Source organism: Phyllostomus discolor, chromosome 8 (genome assembly GCF_004126475.2).
Source record: "Phyllostomus discolor isolate MPI-MPIP mPhyDis1 chromosome 8, mPhyDis1.pri.v3, whole genome shotgun sequence".
Classification (NCBI taxonomy): Eukaryota; Metazoa; Chordata; class Mammalia; order Chiroptera; family Phyllostomidae; genus Phyllostomus; species Phyllostomus discolor.
The window spans coordinates 79051963-79069780 of record NC_040910.2 but is presented as its reverse complement, the minus strand read 5'-3'; the positions used below and the strand labels follow the sequence as shown (position 1 = coordinate 79069780).

General features: G+C 49.1%; 2 protein-coding genes across 4 annotated transcripts in view; both read right to left on the bottom strand.

The window, feature by feature from the left end:
* Positions 1-42: 42 nt before the first annotated feature.
* On the bottom strand, positions 43-4653 carry DHRS13 (dehydrogenase/reductase 13). The gene is given in 6 exon segments (XM_028519247.2): positions 43-794; positions 796-1114; positions 2427-2738; positions 2926-3049; positions 4193-4311; positions 4402-4653. Coding segments are annotated over 6 exon segments (1089 nt in total). The 5' UTR covers positions 4529-4653; the 3' UTR covers positions 43-706.
* A 2216-nt stretch (positions 4654-6869) lies between these two features.
* PHF12 (PHD finger protein 12) overlaps positions 6870-17818 on the bottom strand; it is a 40786-nt gene continuing 29837 nt past the window's right edge. For 2 of the 3 annotated variants that reach the window (XM_028521823.2, XM_036033333.1), the window contains 9 exons: positions 17624-17788; positions 14775-14933; positions 13374-14169; positions 11825-11950; positions 11016-11159; positions 9993-10091; positions 9193-9275; positions 8489-8627; positions 6870-8131 (listed from right to left, as the gene is read on the bottom strand). In XM_028521823.2, coding sequence (XP_028377624.1) covers positions 7797-8131; positions 8489-8627; positions 9193-9275; positions 9993-10091; positions 11016-11159; positions 11825-11950; positions 13374-14169; positions 14775-14933; positions 17624-17788 — 2046 coding nt within the window. In that variant the 3' untranslated portion in view covers positions 6870-7796. Of the gene's footprint in view, positions 8132-8488; positions 8681-9192; positions 9276-9992; positions 10092-11015; positions 11160-11824; positions 11951-13373; positions 14170-14774; positions 14934-17623; positions 17789-17818 lie in introns of all 3 variants that reach the window. The other variant, XR_004904809.1, reaches the window with a different exon arrangement.

Here is a 17818-nt window from a genome sequence, read left to right as displayed (position 1 = left end):
GCGGGGCCCGCACAGTGAGAAAGGCAGCAACGCGCGCGAGCCTCCGCAGTCGACGCGCTTTATTTCACGCGGGTCGGGATCGTGGGCCCCAGCCCTAAAGCTCCGCGGAAGGCATCCGTCTGCTCCTACGGGTCGCCTCGATAACAACCGCCCTACCCTGCCTCACCTCCCAGCACCCATCTTTCAGCAGCCGGCCCAGGAGCCGGACTGTGGGGGTCCACATCTTCGCTTTGAGACCTTGGGTGAGTCCCTCACTGCTGCCTAACCCTGTTTCTGTAGAACAGGGATAATTTAACTACCTAACTACATGGTTGCAAAGGACCCAGTTTAGTGATTCTCAGTGTTAGCAGTACATCAAATTACCAACTCCCAGGCCTTCATCCAGAGTTGATCAGCATCACTGAGGGTGGGGCCTGGAAATATGAAGAGTGGCATGTTACACACACACACACACAGACCCTCAAACTTGGCTTACTGTCATTCTCAGCAAGAAATAATCACCCATTATTTCCTTCCACTGGGAAAAAAGCTGTCCCAGTCATACCTTGAAACCTCAGAAAATAACTGCAGAGGTAAAAATTGTACACTCCTCAATGGCCATGGACTGGCACACAGCTAAAATTTTTAAGGGCCACCAAGTGCCAAAGAAAGCATCCCAGCCTGGGGGTGAGGAAACCTGGGGCTCAGGTTCAGCTTTAAACCAAGTTCAGTGTGTGACCTTAGACAAGTCTGGTGAGCTCTGAGGGCTAGGGTAGGGTTCGGAAACTGTAGGCTCCTCAGGGTGGGGACTGCTCTGGTGGTGTCCCTGGGTCTTCAGGCTGGGAGTTTTCATCGGATTCAGCATCCTCCCTTGGCCCAAACCCTGCCAGCCTTTTGCTGGCCTCCCACAGCCGGTGAGCTGCCCGGTCGTCTCTGGCAGCTGGAAGCACCTCTTCCACATGGCAGTTGGCAAAGTATCTCCCACTGAGGGGCTCAATGCCCTCCTGCAGAGCACAGTACAGAGGGGTCTGGGCACCCCCTCCTGGTGCCCGGAGCACCAGCCAAGCCAGTGGGCGCAAAAGTGGGCACAGCCATCCAGGAATGTGGCGCAGGAACAACTCTGAGTTCACGGGCCCTGTAGACAGGAGAAAGGAAGGAATGGGGAGAACAGTGGGTGAGGGCCTAGGGTAAGAGCCATGAAAAACGGGCTAGAAGGGAGTGGGAAAACAGAGTCTAGTTTCAGGGAGACCAGGGTAGTATATAATGGGCATATTCAGGGCCCCCAGAAGGTGATTCCACTCGTTTCAACAGAAAGCCTCTTTTTTCTTCATCCAAACTCCTTGTACATCCCCATCTCCCAGATTTTGCTCATGCTGTGTCCCCTGTGTGGTACAATTCTGTCTCTCTGCATCTTCTAGCCAATTCCTTTTTCTTTGTCTAACCAAAAAAGATTCATTAACACATACAGTAGACCAGACTATCTTTTGGACATTACAGATATGGAGTATAATAAAGGCTTGATAAAGATTACTTGTGATTATTATAATTATGGATGAGCCACAGGCAATGACCATCTGAAATACAGTATGGTAACATGGTTAGGGCAGATTTTGTTATCCTGTAGCCTATTCCCTAAAGGCAGGGGTGGGTCTTATGATCCAACCCATCTCTATACTGCATCTCTTGTCATTTTCCTGGTCTCACTCTGCTCAAGCTACACCAGACTCCCTGGTCTTTCTTAAGCACACTAGACACTTCTGCCTCAGGGCCTTTGTACTTGCTATTTGCTCTGTTCTTTGCACACTTCTCCCCAGAAAGCCACACGGCTCATTCTCTCATTTCCTTTAGGCCTCTATTAAAATGTCACCTTTTCAGAGATGTCTTCCTTCACTGCCATAGAGAAAATGGCACCCTGTCATTTCATATTCCCCTTAACCTATTTTATCTTTCTCCATAGCACTTTATCACCACCTGCTGCTGTGTATTTTTATTAGCAGTCTCTCTCTCCCCTAAACTAGAATGTAAATGTTACAAGGATAGGGTCTTTGTTTTGTTCACTGCTATATTCCTAGCACTGGGATTAATATATGGTACATAGTAGGCACTCAGTAAATGCTTCTTGAATGAATAATCATTAGCTATCATCATCATCATCATCATCATCATCTTCATATTATAGTCATTTCAGCCATATGGATGATTCCTTGGGGTGAGAACCTGGGCCTTATTCATGGCCATACCCTACCCATTAGTCAGCCTCCAAGCTTGTGGTGTAAGAACAAGAACCCAGACAAAGACAGCCCGGTTCCGGGGTCATGCTTGGACCATGCTTCCTTCCTGCTCTGAGATACTGTAATTCAGTGAGAGGCTAGGGGAGCACAGGATGGGTTAAGGATAGGGGAGAGGGAATCAAAGCAAGGCAGAGCAGACAAAGAGCCAGGACTCACCTGGGTGAGCAGCATAGCAGGTGACGCCAGTGCCCTCAAGCTGAGTGGCGAGCTCCCGGGCAAACAATACATTGGCCAGCTTACTATCGGCATATGCCCGCAGCTCCTGCCGCCAGCCCACCACAGGGCGGTCCAGGTGTGTGAAGTCGAGGCGCCCTCGCCGGTGGGCAGCTGAGGATACCACCACCACACGGCTAGGGGCACATGTCTTCAACCGGGGTAGCAGCAGATGTGTCAGCAGGAAGGGGCCAATGTGGTTCACTCGTAGCAGCAGGTTAAAGGGTTCACGGGTCCGGCCACAGGAACTGATCCCTGGGGCGGGGACTAGGTGTGAGCAATTTCCCTGGAGAGATCCCTGTAGGCCTTGGTGGCCCCATCTGTGATATGGTGGTAGGGGGCATCCTTCCCATTTGTCCACTGGCCCCCAGCAATGCCTGGATGGAGGCGATGGCTGCCGCTAGCCACCCACCGCCCCCCTGCAGGGCCTGCTGCCCCTCACCGGCATTGTGGATGAGGATGTCCAGCCGTGGCTCAGAGCTCAGGAAAGCAGTAGCAAAGGCCCGCACGGAGGCCAGACTGGCCAAGTCCAAGGCCATGAAGATGACCTCATTGTTTCCACTCTCCTGTGGAGTAGCAAGGGCTGGGCTTGTTACCAGACAACTCTCTCCTCTCCCTTCTCCCCAGGCACTAAATTCTAAGAGTCTGCCTCCTACTATTACTAAGATCTGTCTCTATGCATTAGTATGACATGGATAAGAGCCAGGGGTGTCCAATCTTTTGGTGTGTCTGGGCCACACATTAAATACATTGAGACATATAATCACAAAAAGTATCTCATTGTGTTTTAAGTAAATTTACAATTTTGTGTTGGGCCGAATTCATATCCCTCACTCTGGTAGACTCTGGATTTAATCTTGACTATGCCTCTTACTAGAGTGTGACCTCAGGCAAGATACTTAATCTCTCTGAGCCTAAGTTCTCACAATGTAAAATGGGAAGCATAATAATTGTGCCTATATCATACAGTTGTTGTGAGGATTAAATGAGTTAATATATGTAAAATACTTAGAACATTTCCTGGCACACAGCAGTATGTAGGTACTTGCTATTATTATTACTCTCCCCTCTGCCTTACCCTAAAATCTACAACAGACTTCTCACTAGTCTGCTTTCATCCACTCTTGTCCTCTCCAGTCTAGGCACTGCACAGCCATCAAAGGTTGGCTCCAAAAGGCTATTCTGACAGTCCAGAGCCTGCTGAAAGCCTTTCATTGAATCTCCACTGCCCATCCTATAAAATCCGAGCTCCTCAGTAAGGTCTATTAGGGCCTCCTGAACCTGGACCTGCCCCCTTCATTTTGCTTCTTTCCCCCATACTCTGTACTCCAGCCTCATTAAACTCCCCAGTTTCTTAAATCAGACTAGCTTCTCTGTCTCAGGGCTTTTGCGTATGCTGTTTTCCCCCAGGTGTTCCCTTCCCTACTGTCTTTCAATAATATGTAACAACTACCGATCCTTAAATGTCTTTAGAACAGCAATTAACTTCTTCAGGGAAGTCCATGCCTCAGCTTGGGTCTGATGCCCCTTCCCTGTGTGGATAGAACACCTGTGCATTCTCTCTTCCATACTTAACGAACTGAGCCGCACTCTCTTCTAAGGGGCTCGATCTCCCAGAGACAATGCTCAGCCCTGTGTTCCGGTGTCTCTGTCCTCTGTAGTGTCTCTGCCCTCTGTGTACCGTCCCACCCGCCCCTGCCATCCCTCACCTGGCGGAGGTCAAAGGCAGCTGCCTCACCGCGCTCCCGGCTCCTGCAGGCCAGCACCACACGCGCTCCGCGGCGTGCTAGTTCCAGCGCCGTCATCTTCCCGATGCCGCTGTTGGCTCCTGCAGAAGGCGGGCGGGAGCCTAGCTGAGACACCGGGGCCACCGCCGCCGCCCTCCGGGTCTCCCCGCTACCCGCCCGCCCGCACTCACCCGTGACCACGGCCGTTCGGCCCCGCAGGCTCAAGATGCCGCCGCACCGCGGGGCCTTCACCAGGTTGTAGTAGATAAGCACGTAGGCGCCCAGCAGCAACCCAGCGCTCAGCAGCAGAGTCTCCATGCCGGCCGCGCCTCCGGGTTTCCGCCCAGGCCCGGCGTTGCCCCGGTACGCCGCCCGGCAGCTGCAGATCCGCCCTGTACAGGCCAGGAAGGTTGCTGGGAGCGCCTGGATCTCCGAAAGGTGGAGGTGGAGGCTGAGGCTGGCGGGAGGGACAACAGAGGTGTGTGTGCGTGCGTGTGAGCGTGGGCCCTGCTAGCGCCCCCTAGACGTGCGCCTGCGTCCTCTGGATGTGTGCTTGTGTGAACACCTTCTAGGTGCGTGTACATTTTGGGCCCTGGGAGCGCCCTCTAGGTGTGTGCCTGCGTGAACTCATTCTAGATGCGTGTATGTGTGCACCAGCACCCCGGGAGTGCCTTCTAGGTCTGTACATGCATTCACATACCTTTTGTGTGAATGATTTTTTTGGTACATAGTGTGTCCATGGGCCCTGGGATCACCCTTCGTGCCTCTGGATCCTGTGTGTGAATCTTACGTGTTTGTGTCCATGTCGCTGAGAGGCCCTCCAGGTGTGTGCATGTATCTGTAGTCTCTTGCTTGTATGTTCTTGAGTGAACATCAAATGTATCTGTCCTTTGTGTGGTGCCCTGTAGCCAAGGGCTTGCAGGAGGGGCTAACGATGGGTGTGTGAGTCCTCTGGGTGTATGCTGCAGTGTCCTTCCTTTCTGGAGAGGTGTGTGTACATGAATGCCCTTGTGTCTGAGAGTGAGTTCTGTGCTGGATACTTTGCCCTCCATAAACAAGTCCTTCCATTCCTATCCTCATGACTTGTCCTCAGTTTCTAGGATTCTTCTCTATTCTTTCCATCGAGTCCAAGAAGTGATCCAATGTGTTCAGCATGGCACCATCCGTTAAGAGCTGTCAGGATTCTTTCCTTAGCTGTCTATATCTCCCTGCCTCTGTTCCTCACCCCCTCCACTTCTGATGGGAAGCAGGAAGAGAGTGTAACATTTATGACTTTCAGGAGGAAATTCTGTGGAATGGTTCTCACAGGTAATAGAAATGGTGAAGCTCCACCATTCAATGGGAGAAGTGACTATGGATGGGAACAGCTAGTTAGGCAAGGGTAAGGGTATTCCTGTCCAGGTGATTTGCCAGAAGAAAACAGCCTTGCTTGGGAAACCTGGGACAATTTAGTATCCATCGTTTGGCACTTACAATATGCCCAGCAATGTGGTTAGCCTTGGAAATATGGAGCAGGGCATTCAAGAGGCCCTTAAGGGCAAGGGGAAAGCTAGGAAGATAGGTAGAAGGCAGGGATGGACCTCAGATTCCTGGGGAAGTTCCCTGTTTAGCTGCACTGTAGATTCAGGGTTCAATGGCAGATACTGTGGGATAAGGCTGGGGGTGGAATATATGAAGGAAACAAATGCATTCTCCACCCCCAAGGCAAAATCCTGACAGGTCAACAGGTACTACCTACTTGAGCAATGCTAGATAGGCAGACAGGCACTCTCTAGCTAACGAGTTGGAGGCAGTCTTTAGGAAGAGACTTCCAGGGTAGTTTCTCATATAAGGCATTTAAGGAGGAAAGGATGGAATTTGGTTTAATGAGCACTCCCCAAGGCCTTACAAGTAAGGTAATGCACTAGATTTGTCTTCCAAGGAGCAGCTGTTGTAGAGAAGTGGTGACTGAAGTCATATGACCTGTGGCACATCTGGGTCTGAAGACTGGGTTTCCTTCGTGATGTTCCCCAGAGGCATCTGAATAGAGAAATTGCTCCACCCTAGATTCTAAGCCCCAGGAAGCAGGGGCCGCATATGCCTAGTTGACTGCTAATGGCAAGTCAACAAGATCCAAGTCCTAGGAAGGGCCAGACACAGAGTAGGGTCAAGTGGTACTTGAATAAGTGAATTGCTCCAGTCCCAGTTAAGGCCGACAGGGAAAGGACAAAACCAGGTGGTGTGACTTTCCTCAGAACAGATGAGTAAAATAGGATAGCAAATAACCAGAACCAAAGGCAGCCCCAACTCCTCAGTTAAAGCTTCTAGACCAGAACGCAGAGACCTCATGCCAGCTCATTTTAGTGTCTTGATTTTGGAGCCAATAGGAGCGGGGGCCTGCACACCCTTAGAATCTTGTGGACTCTGATCATGTCAAATGCTGATGGCCTCTGAACCCCCTTGAGTCACCTGCAAAGCCATACTGACAGCTCCCCTGAGCAGATGCACCTCTACCCTCCCACTTCCACCCACCCACCTTAGGCTTACTTTTCTCCACCACCTCCCCTCTCCTGATGTCCTTTGGGGCATGTGACTTGTTCAATGAGACTAGGACCAAGACCTTGAGGAGTAGTCCCTTTCAAGGGTGATGACAGGTAGGACAGACAGGCAGAAAACATAATTTGAAGTATTTTTGTTTTTTTATATACAGAATACAGGAAAGTTTCTGTAAAGTCTAAAACATTACAATTACTATGTACATTGGTACTAGTTGTGGGGTGGGAGAAGAGGAGGGAATTGGGTGGGAAGAGGAGAGAAGTGGCAAGAGAACAAAAAAAGGAGACACAACAGATTTACGACAAAAACGTTTTTGCTACAATAGACAATTTGAAGAAAACGCTCTACCACATGTAGTACTGTACACAGTTTTTAAAAACATTGAAAAAATGTCATCACTAGATGTATTTACACAAAATCCAAATACACTTTTCCTTATTTGAAATAAAATAGATGGACAGCCAGAAAAAGGATTCATTTCTCATTTGTCCATAATACACAGTAGCTACCTGTAGTGCAACCGCTGCAGAAAGGGAAAATAACTTGGAGGGTGGGAACCATGGAAGAAGGGTGGGTAGCGATATTTATATTAAATAAAACAATGATATTGTATAGATTTTGCTGTATGAAAACTGTATTTTTTCTTTTAATATAAAACTATTGTCACTGCCACAAAATAGAACAAGTTTCTGATTATTTTACAACGGCGGGCGAGGGGGAGGGAGCAGGTGGGTGGGGAATGGTTTTGTGTCGGAGGAAGTGTCCAGACCATTGGCCTTCCCCTCCCTGCCCACACTGTTCCTCAGCTCGGGTCTGCCGCTTTCCCGTGAAATGTTGAGTACAAATATATGTGCAAATGCCCCCTAGAACTTGAGAAAAGAAAAAGGATTTTTAAAAAACAGTCAAAAGGTTTTCTTCATGTCATGCAAAGATTGTAGTTGAAGGGTTTCTGGTGGAGTATAGAAAAAACCCGGGCTTGGTTTTTGTACATTTTTGCATTGCAGGAGTCTTGGGTCGGGTGGACAGGCGGGTGATGGGGTGGCCGCCAGTCCTAGGGAACGGAGTTGGAGCGCAGCACAGGGCCTTGGTGGGGCTTGAGAGAGAGCTTCTCTGCCAAGACCCCATCTTGCAGCAGGCTGGCATCACCTTTGGGCTGTTTGGTCGCAAACTCAGTGATACTAAAGACAAACTGCAGACACCCCAGCTTGATGTAGCTGCCGTGGTGCAGTAAGGCTGTGCCTTCCCAGCCGGCCCCACTGCCCCCAATCAAGCTTGAGCTGCTGGCTTTGCAGTTGCAGGGTCTTCGCTGTGGCCCCTGGGCCTGGGAACTCATCATGGCTGCCTCCTCACTTGGCTCTTCATTCTGTTTCTGGTGCCGGCGGCGCCCTGGGAAAAAAAGGATGGTCACTGGAGAGGAATAGTGAGCAGCCCAACCATCTGGGCTGTTTGTCAGATGGGTCTCTACCCTTCCCCACTTTAAGTGCTGCATAAATGGGGTGAGGGATGCTCACAAAGACTGGTGGAGTTGGAAGTCCCCAAATAGATATGTACACATAAGTGGGTGCACAGCACTTGGTTCTCCATGGCCTTCCCTGGACCCAGGAGTAAGAACCTGGCCAACGGGACCAGGAAGGCAAGACACAACACATCACCAGCAGCAAGCCAGAGCCACCCTGACCAGAGCCTTAGAAATGTGCCCCCAAATGGCAAGCTTTGTAGCCAGACGCCTCTGCTCCAACTTACTGATGACACTCTGCACTTTGGCAACAATACTGCTTGGGGGTGTTGGCGGGGTCTTCTCAGAGAAGTCACATGAATACAGCACATTGTCCACCGTTGTCCCATGCTCACTGTAGTTTAACAGCTCATAATGTTTGGTATTCTGAGGAGGAGGAGGGAAGATAAGATGTGTGGTCTGCTGCGTGGGGCCTGAGGCTAAGGGGAGAGAGGACATATGGAGAAAGCTGTGCTGCTCTACTTGGGGAGCTCTCTTTCTTCCCCAGCTGTGTCTCCTTTCTCTGTATCTTTGAATAGGGCTCAAGATTCACCTCCTCATGGAAGCCCTCCTTCTTAGTACTCCCCTCCCCCACTCCTTTATTCTGTCTCCTCTACACTGGCATATGGGATGGTGAAACTCACAGGGTTGCACTGAGGGCTTGGCTTCCTTCTATGCTGTTCCCCTTCCCTGCTTTAACCCTCCTCCCACCCACTGAGCCTGTGATCAACCTCAGGAGATATGGCAGCCCTGCTCCTGGGGAGCAGGTAGCCATAGCAGAATGCCCCTTTCACACCAAGACACTCCTCCCCCACCCTGGATGACAGGGAGGGAAGAAAAGGAGAATATCCCCAACCATCTTCCCCTCACCCAGGGCACTGAACAAAAACCTAGTGCCTGTGAGAGGCCTGAGGTTGGGCGAGCTCCCTCCCACCCCATCAGCACCCCTCACCTCATCGTAGAATATGCAGGCGTGTTTCCCAGACACGTAGTTACAGTGACCATAGTTTGTAAGGCACACGTCCATGTCAGCTCCTGCAAGGTGGCAGGAATAGAGGAAAAGGTGGGCGGAGAACAGACTGTAAGGTGTATGTGCAAGGGAGGTAAGGGGGGAAAAGGTTGGCCTCTGGGCAGGCACTAGGAGACCTTGAGGGATAGGTAGTTCAGGGCCCCCTCCTTGTATTTTTGAATTAATACGGATGTCTTTTCCACCTTCTTGCTAAAGAACAGTTGTTGCCATGAGCTGATCTGCTTTAGCACATGTGGCTGCTGTTCACAGGGGAACAGTGGACTATTGAAGAGGATGGAATATCACCTGAAAGTAAGGAAAATGTCTAAGCTAAGGGCTAATCCCTGTTTGTCCCTCTGTACGAGAGAGTGAGCTAACTAAAGCTCAGGTATATGTGATCCCCATATCTTTTTCAAAGACCTCCAGGGATAAAGAATTTTTTCTCTCCTGGGTAGTTCCTTGCAGTGTTTTAAATGCCTCACTGAGTAGCAACAGAGCTTTGAACTCTTCTGATGCCACATTAGACACAAAGCAAAAGGGCCTTAGATACCGAAGACAAGCAGTTGATAGTCTCCTTTCTTAGCCCCTCTGGTTGAGACATCCACTAGGTTAAACCAGTCAGCCTTGGAGAGGACGTCCCTTGTCCCTTTCTAGCCTCTGAGGGTAAGAGTGTTAGTCTTTAGGGCTGAACCTCTCCCAGCTGGCTTAGTACCAGCTCTTAGTACCTTCCCCAGCTGGCTCACCTGTCCCGATGTAGAGGGTTCGATAGCACATGTTCACAGCTCCTCCCAACCCTAAGAGTGGGTAGAACACAGCTCGGGCCTGTACCTCCTTCCTTTGTACTATAAGACAAACACAGGGACAGGATCATTCAGAAACTCAGAACCTGGCACTCAAACACAAGCCAACAGAACCTGTGGCTCAAACATTAAAGAGAACCTGGACCTTTGGGTTATGACCTAAAGAATATAATCCCACTGTACAAGTAGTTTTTCCAAACTCACACCTAACTCGGCTGCTTCAAGGTGAGGCTTTCTCTCACCCCACCCACAGCATTTCCCACATGGGATAAGAGGGACCAGAGCTTTGACAATGGTCACAGAATTTAAGGATGACAGTACTTTTAAGTTCTTGATACTGGCTGGTTTGTCAGGGATATATTAGCTGGTACTATAGGGAAGCTGAGCCAAAAAACAAAACACAGACCAATGGTTTTGAACTTTAAGGTGCATATAGATTGCCTAAAGATCTTGTTAGAATGCAGATTATGATTTTGTAGGTCTGAGGTGAGGCTTGAGCTCTGCTCGAGTTATGTCTAATAACTTCTCAGTTACTGCTAATGTTGCTGGTCTGGAGACTGCACTCTTAACAGCTAATGCTCAAAGGGATAACCTAAACAGAATTAACGTCTTGGGAAGAATTTCCAGGGGGGTAGCCTATTACCCTGTTTCTCAACTTTTGGGAACCTTCTAACTTGAATATTTGAAAACAACTGTTATGTGTATATGCATAAGGCAACAGAAAGCACTACATATACCAAAGGGCACTTGTAGCTGCTTTCTGTGTCTCAAAGTTGGCACATACGATAGAAAGTTACAGTGGACTTCCGGGAGTCTGAGCTGAAAGCTGTGGGTGCCACCTGATTCCTATTTTCTGAGAAAAGAAACAGGATCAAAGTACTGAAAGCTGAGATCTGCATAAAGGGAGATAGCCATTCCCACAGAGCGATCTGATGGCACGGTGTGGTGGCAGATGTGCATGCGCACCTTCTGTGTGGTGCCCTCCAGAAGCCAGCGGATGTGCCCCGACACTGCCTGGTGAAGTCTGGACCCGGGAGGGGAAAAGCTGATGTATTCTCTGCAAGGCCAGAAACTTGATCAGCTTCTCGTCCAGCATATTTATTTCGATTTCTATTAACCAAAGAGAAAGATTAAAAAAGCAGCTGAGGAGGAAATGGGATGCAGAAGTAGGCTAGGGGCATAGAGCAAATAGTTCAGCATTTCTAAAGTCCAGCCAAGTGCTTTTTCTCAAATTGCACAACGTATGAAGTGGTACAAGAATGTTGGGCTGGGCATCTCACTAGCCATTTGCAGTGAGACAGGCCCCAGTGCAGCCTATGCAGGTACTTCCTGCAGCTCGGAAGCTGGATTTTAGGTGCGATGTCCTAGAAAGGTAGAGCAAGATAAACCACTTGCCTGCGTGTGGGGGAGGGCCTGGATGTCTCATACTGGCGCTTGATTTCTACTCATCCTCTGTTTACAGAGATGGAGTCTGCCCTGGTTCTCCTTGATTTTGGGAATGAGATTCCTCCTGGTTTTATTCAAGTCCAGGTGATCTGCCTATAGTGATTTTCTTCTCACTGGTCAGCTTGACTTTGTTCTCCCTTCATCTTTAATTATGTGTATATGCATAAGGCAAAGATAGGAGAAGGGGCTTTCTTTCCTACACCACTCCCTTCCCCAGCCCTCTGAGATCAGGGATCCCTTCTGTCCCCTTTTGAAATGACCTAAATGCTGCAAGGGAACAGCACCTTCATCACAGCAGCTGGTGGTAGAGCAGCAGCTCACTTACTCACCTCCATTGCTGTCCATAAATGCTCGAAGTGAGTTGGTGAGGTCCACCATGGCAGTAGAGTTGGCTGGGAAAGAGGGTACGGTTAAAGCGCTTCCTATGGATAACGTGCCGGGGCTGACCTTGCCATCTGGGGACGGAGCAGGAAGACTGTTACTTACGTTGCCTGGGGGAAACCCACCAGTCCAATCCCTCACTGCCGAGACAGGTCTGGATTTCGGACCCAAGGTGATGTTCCCTTCTTGATTCTCACCCCACAGGCTCTGGAACTCCTAGAGCTAAAAACGTGTGGTGAGGAAGGGCAGATGGAACAACTACATACCCAGGCATGCAGGAGTCTCCAGTGAACTGAGACCCAGTGAAGTCCACTGCTCTGGGGAATGTGGTGGGGCAGCTTCATTCTCTGGGCCATGACTACTTCCCTGCTGCCTCTACTCTTTGGAGTAAGTGGTGCCTGCCCCTACAACTCCTGACTACTGAAGTTCAACCCACAGAGTGCACAGTCTGCCCAGGCTGGTATTAGGAGATAAATAGAGATGGGAAACAAGCTGGAGAGGAGGGGTCATCCTGGGACTGGGGGTGCCCATGCAGAGAAGTCGGTCACCTTGTTTCTAAGACAGGAAAGACTACAGAGGGTTTCAGCAGCATCTGAAACCTGGTTCAGATGCCAGGGCCGGCAACCTCGAGGTCTTGAGTGCTGACTGGAAATAGCTGGGAGAGGTCCACACTAGGCCACATAAGTAAGGGACTGCTTTTTGGCATGTGGCCAGAGGGCAAGCTTTTGGGCCAGAACTATCTCTGTGGGCATCCCACTCTGTAGCTATTCGAAAGGCAGTGTTGCTTTCTAGCCTTGTTTTCCCTGACATGGAGATTCCTTCAAATAGTTTGGCTCCGAGTCTGGATCAGACCTCTAGTATGGATCATGAAACACTGAGGCCATTACCCAGAGCCTCAGGCTGACCAGTGGTTCTGGAGCACGTGCTGCCTTGTCTAGGGTGATGGAACAAAACAGGGAGAAGACTAGACTTGGAAGGTGTGGGAAGGAAGAATCAGGAGACCTAGGCTTTAGCTCCAATCCTGCTACTGACTTGGTAGATCACCTTTCCCTTAAGCTTTCAGCCTGAGCAGTCCCACTGATAAAATGAAGACAAGTTAACATGTGCTTGTTCTTCTATCATAGAAAAGGAGGGGGGGGGCAACTATATTGAGATCAAAATCCTCTAAAGAACAGGTGACAAACAAGGCCCGAGGGCCGAATTCAGCCCTCCACCTTGTTTTATCCAGCCCGGCACCTTGTTTCTACCCAGCACCAGCGCTGAGCTCTTGCTTAACTGTTAAGGGATAATTAATTACAGTTATACAGTCCTAAAATGAAATTTGGCCTTTTGAAGGCAACCTCATGGCTGATGTGGCCCTGGTGACAATGAGTTTTGACACTCCTGCTCTAAAATATTCAGAACGTGGTTTTTTTTTTTTTTTTTGAAGCTTAAGTCTTATTTGCTATGAAGAGCATAAAATTACTCCAAATCACCCTAAGGCTGAGCAGCACTCACCTGATGATGGCGCTGGTGAGCAGAATCGTTGGTTGGCTCCTGTGGCCAAGATACCGTCTCCTGCTGCTTGGGGGGGAGTAAGCACCCGGGTGGCATTTGGGGGTGAGCCCAGTGGCCTTGAATCTGTCAATGGAGGTCCTATTTGTGATTGGACAGTCTTTCTTTGCAAAGTGCTGGTGTTCTCGATGCTGGCACAAGAGCTGGGAATGGAAGGGGGCAGGCTTGGGACAGGAACCAAACTCCTCTGGGGACAAGAGCTGGGGCCAGTGGCATTCTCTGTCTTCACAATGATGCCGACGGTGTGGTTCTGAAGCCCCCCAGCCGCTGGTGGTGTGAGGGGCCGGGGCCAGCCTTGCCGGTGTGAGAGGCCTGGTAGGGGGGTGTTGGCGCCTGGAAGTCGCCGGGGGTCCGTGGAATCAGTGGGGCTGCTGTAGAGGTGTGGGCCATTGGCTTTCACCTCTGTGTTCATTGGCCCGTTGGCAGTCCCACAGGGGGCTTTCTTGGATTTTTCCGCACAAGAACTGCAGCTGATGTCCTCTAGCGCTGGGGGTTGGTGGGGTGGAGAGCAGCTCAGGGAATTCTGGGTGCTAATCCCTGAGGGGCAGGACAAGGGATAGTGGGAAGGTGTAGGTGCCTTGTCAGCTGTTTGCAGGGAGGTGGTGATTGAGCTGTCAGTCACAATAACAGGCTTAATATCAGCCTTCTCTGTCTGTTCAGAGTCCCAATGCGAAGGCATCTGCTTAGCAGATAAATGTTTCAATATGCTGCACTGGAGCGCAACAACACTACAGAGCCACTGTAATGGAAGGAGAGGAGAGGAGAGGAGGGTAAGAGGCCTGGGAGGCGCTGGTCCTTTCCTGCCACAGTGGCCAGGGCTACAGCAGAGCTGATAAATACTGTTTCCGAGGTCCCATCACGAATGCCCAGAAAGGGTGTGCTTGACTCCTGATAGGATTCCATTTCCATTCCCAAGCAAGACTTGTTGGTATACTCAGCAGACAACACCCTGGTCAGCAGAGCTTGGGATTCCCATTCTGGCTCTGCCCCTAAGGATCACCTTGTGACTAATATTCAGCAAGTACCCTAAGCATTGGCTATGTGTCCAGCACTATCACCTAGCCTTTCTATGGGTCTACTGAGCTCTTTCTATAAGACAGTTTTGCCCATCTCATAGCGCACTGGCAGACTGACGGAGAGAAGCAGACTGGTTGACTCTGTAGTTCTCTTACTTGCCTCAAGATCTGAGCCAGAGGTTTTCCCTGAAATATTCAACTCTTGGGGGGTTGTATGTGGGGCGGGGGGTGGACTGTAGAAGATAGGGCTGGGAATGAGGCTACTTCCAATAATAGATGCAGAGAGATGGAAGATTAGATTTGGAATCCCAGCCCTGCCTTCACTCACCTCTTGCTGCTCTGCCTGGGTGGCTAAGTGCTCAGAGTTCAAAAGGTGCATCTGTGATTCCTCAGGGATCCCATTGCAGATCAGCTCCCCATCCCGAATGGCCGCGGGTGCAATGAGTGGGGGTGGAAACTGGTACTGAGATTTTATAGCATCAGGAACCTGTTTAGGACAGACAGAAGGAGGAAGAAGAGGAAGATAGTACCAACATGACCAGTTGATTCTGCTCTGACAATTATCTTCTGTCCTTGGTGCTAATGCCCATGAGACTGTCATCCCCTATGGGTTTCACTGAGGACAAGGTGGCTCAGTGGGCTGCAAGTGCTCTGTGCCATCATCTCTTTGTCAGACACATACACACACTAGCCTGAGAAGGCACAGAACTGGCCACAGCAGGCATGGCCCCCACTTTTCTTCATTAAGGTCTAAGGCCTGAAGAAGCCAGAAATTGTTGCATTCTGCCTCTGCTTTGGTCTAAGAAGTGGAAGACTGACACCAAACAGGGCTCCAGAGTGGTATTCTAGGATCTTATTGCTTAGGGTCAAGTTTGAGAACTGACTAAACAATATCTGGAAGATAAAATATTAAATGACATCACATTCATGGTAGAAATGCTCAGCATGAGGCCTGGCTCCAGATAATCTCTCAGTCAAAGTCAGTTTTCTTCAACCATTCATTCATGACTAATGAAACAATCGAAGACCTCTTTGATGCATAGAGAGAAGACACACTTTGAGTCACACCACGTAAGAATGAAACAGCCAAACAAGCAAAGAATCATTCATGCATTTAACCAACATTTATTGAGCACTCCTGAGCCTGAGCATTGTGCCAAATCCTAGAGATCCAGAGATGAACAAAACTTATGCCTTGCCCTCAAGGAGCTCACAGTCTAGTACGGGAGATAAATGCAGAAAAATTACAATAAATGTAATGGATCCTAGAATAAAGGCATATCTAAGTAGCTATAAAAACATGGAGAAGAGTGCTTATTTTTCTCTGGGGACAGGGGACAGAAGTGTTGGATTAGAGATTTTATAGGAAGGCAGTATTTGAGCTGAGACTTGAAGATAAGAAAAAACTTCCAGGCAGCACTGGCTCATGTGGCTCAGTGGACTGAGTGCTGGCCTGTAAACTGATAGGTTGTTGGTTCAATTCCCAGTCAGGGCACATGCCTGGGTTGTGGGCCAGGTCCCCAGTGCAGGGCGTGCGAGAGATAGCCAGATGTTTCTCTCAAACATCGATGTTTCTCTCCCTCTTTCTCTCTCCCTTCCCCCCTCTCTAAAAATAAACTTAAAAAGCAAACAAACAAACAAACAAACAAAAAACTTCTAGGCAGACCAAGGAGAAATAGGGTAGGGGAGCAGCACATAAGGCAGAGATGTAAATTTGGAACACATTTGGAGAACCAAGATATTTGGTGACCAGGTCCTTAGGGAGGATAAGGGAAGAAGAGCTGAAAATGGTTCCCGGACCTTATTTCACTCTCAGGTTGTCCAAGCACAACATGCTTTTCGGATAATGTGTGCCCTTGGATTTTCTTCAAGAACTGGGAAGCATTTTAAAAGGAAGCATCATGTGCTCACTTCGGTAGCACATGTACTAAAAGGAAGCATCATAAAATGACAGGATTTTATCAAGGCCTCCGGGCCCATTCATTTCAGTAGCCAGGCTCTCTGCATATCAACATGGTGAATTGTAAGACTACATTTATTTTAGTTTTGTTTAATTAAGGTATGAGGCATGGCACCTCTAATATAACCTACCACCAACTGAAAACACCTTAATTTTGGGAAACTGGTGTTTCCACTGATGTATAAATATTTACAGAGTTAAGAGTTTGTTATCTAATTTTCAACAGTTAACATCTTGCTGGTGGTGACACTCAGTGAAAGTGATGCGAGTGGTGTGATTTTAAAGTATGGCTGCCACCAAGTGGCCACATTTCAGAATTGCTGGTTTCTATCAGCACTGAGGACAGTCTGTGAGATTACTTCAAGAGAAAAATCCAGTTTATATATGGGTTTATAGTGTTGGGCTCTCTAGGTGAAATGAATCAGGGGATTGAATGGTTTATAAGAAAATTTTTGTCAAATTCTTTGGACACACTTTAGCAAATGTCAAGTACATGAAACGTATTGGCAGCAGCCTGGAAAAATAGATTTAACTTTCTTTTTCCTCTTAAGTTCCTCAGTTAGGAGAGCTCCTAACTTTCCATATGGTCTTCTGCTTAATCACCCCACCTTCACCTCGCCAGACAGCTCTGGGAAAGGGGCCACCTAACAGAATCACATGGCATGAGTGCCAGGCAAGGGGCAGTAATAGCAGAGCACATCTAAATTAGGTGGGAGGGGCAAAAGGGAGTTTATCCTCAGGAAAGCTAGAGACTTGCAGTTTGAAGGCCTATACTTTGGGGTCTGGCACTCATAATCCTGACCACCCTCAAGTATTAAAATATACATGCCCTGACTGGCCTGGCTCAGTGGGTTGGACATCATCCTGCAAAGCAAAAGATCACTGGTTCTATTCCAGGTTGGGGCACATGCCTGGGCTGCAGGCCAGGTCCATGGCTGGGGGCATGCAAGGGGCAACTGATTGATGTTTCTCTCTCTCCCTCCCTTCGCCTCTCTCTGGAGGAAAAAAAAAAATCTTAAAAAAAAGAAGAAGAAGGAAGAGGAGGAGGAGGAGGAGGAGAAGAAGAAGTAGTACACTCACATTCATTACTTCCTGAGATACCATAGACAAGTCTCAGGGGCTTCAGTCTCCCTATCTGTAAAAGTGCGACCATGACCCTGTATATCCCATGAAGGCAATCCGAATCCACTACCTGCCCAAACCGGGGTGTGACTCACCTTCAAGCTTCTTCTTTTGACCGACTGGAGCACACGTCGGTTAGGAGGGTGCTTCTTATGAATTCGGTTCAGGAAGTCCACCTTGACGACATGCTGCGAAATGGTGTCCTGGAAACGGTCAAACACCTGGCACCGGTTACTCAGCGTCATATTCTTCTGGTTCAGCTAGGGACAAAGCAGAAACATCCCTGCGGT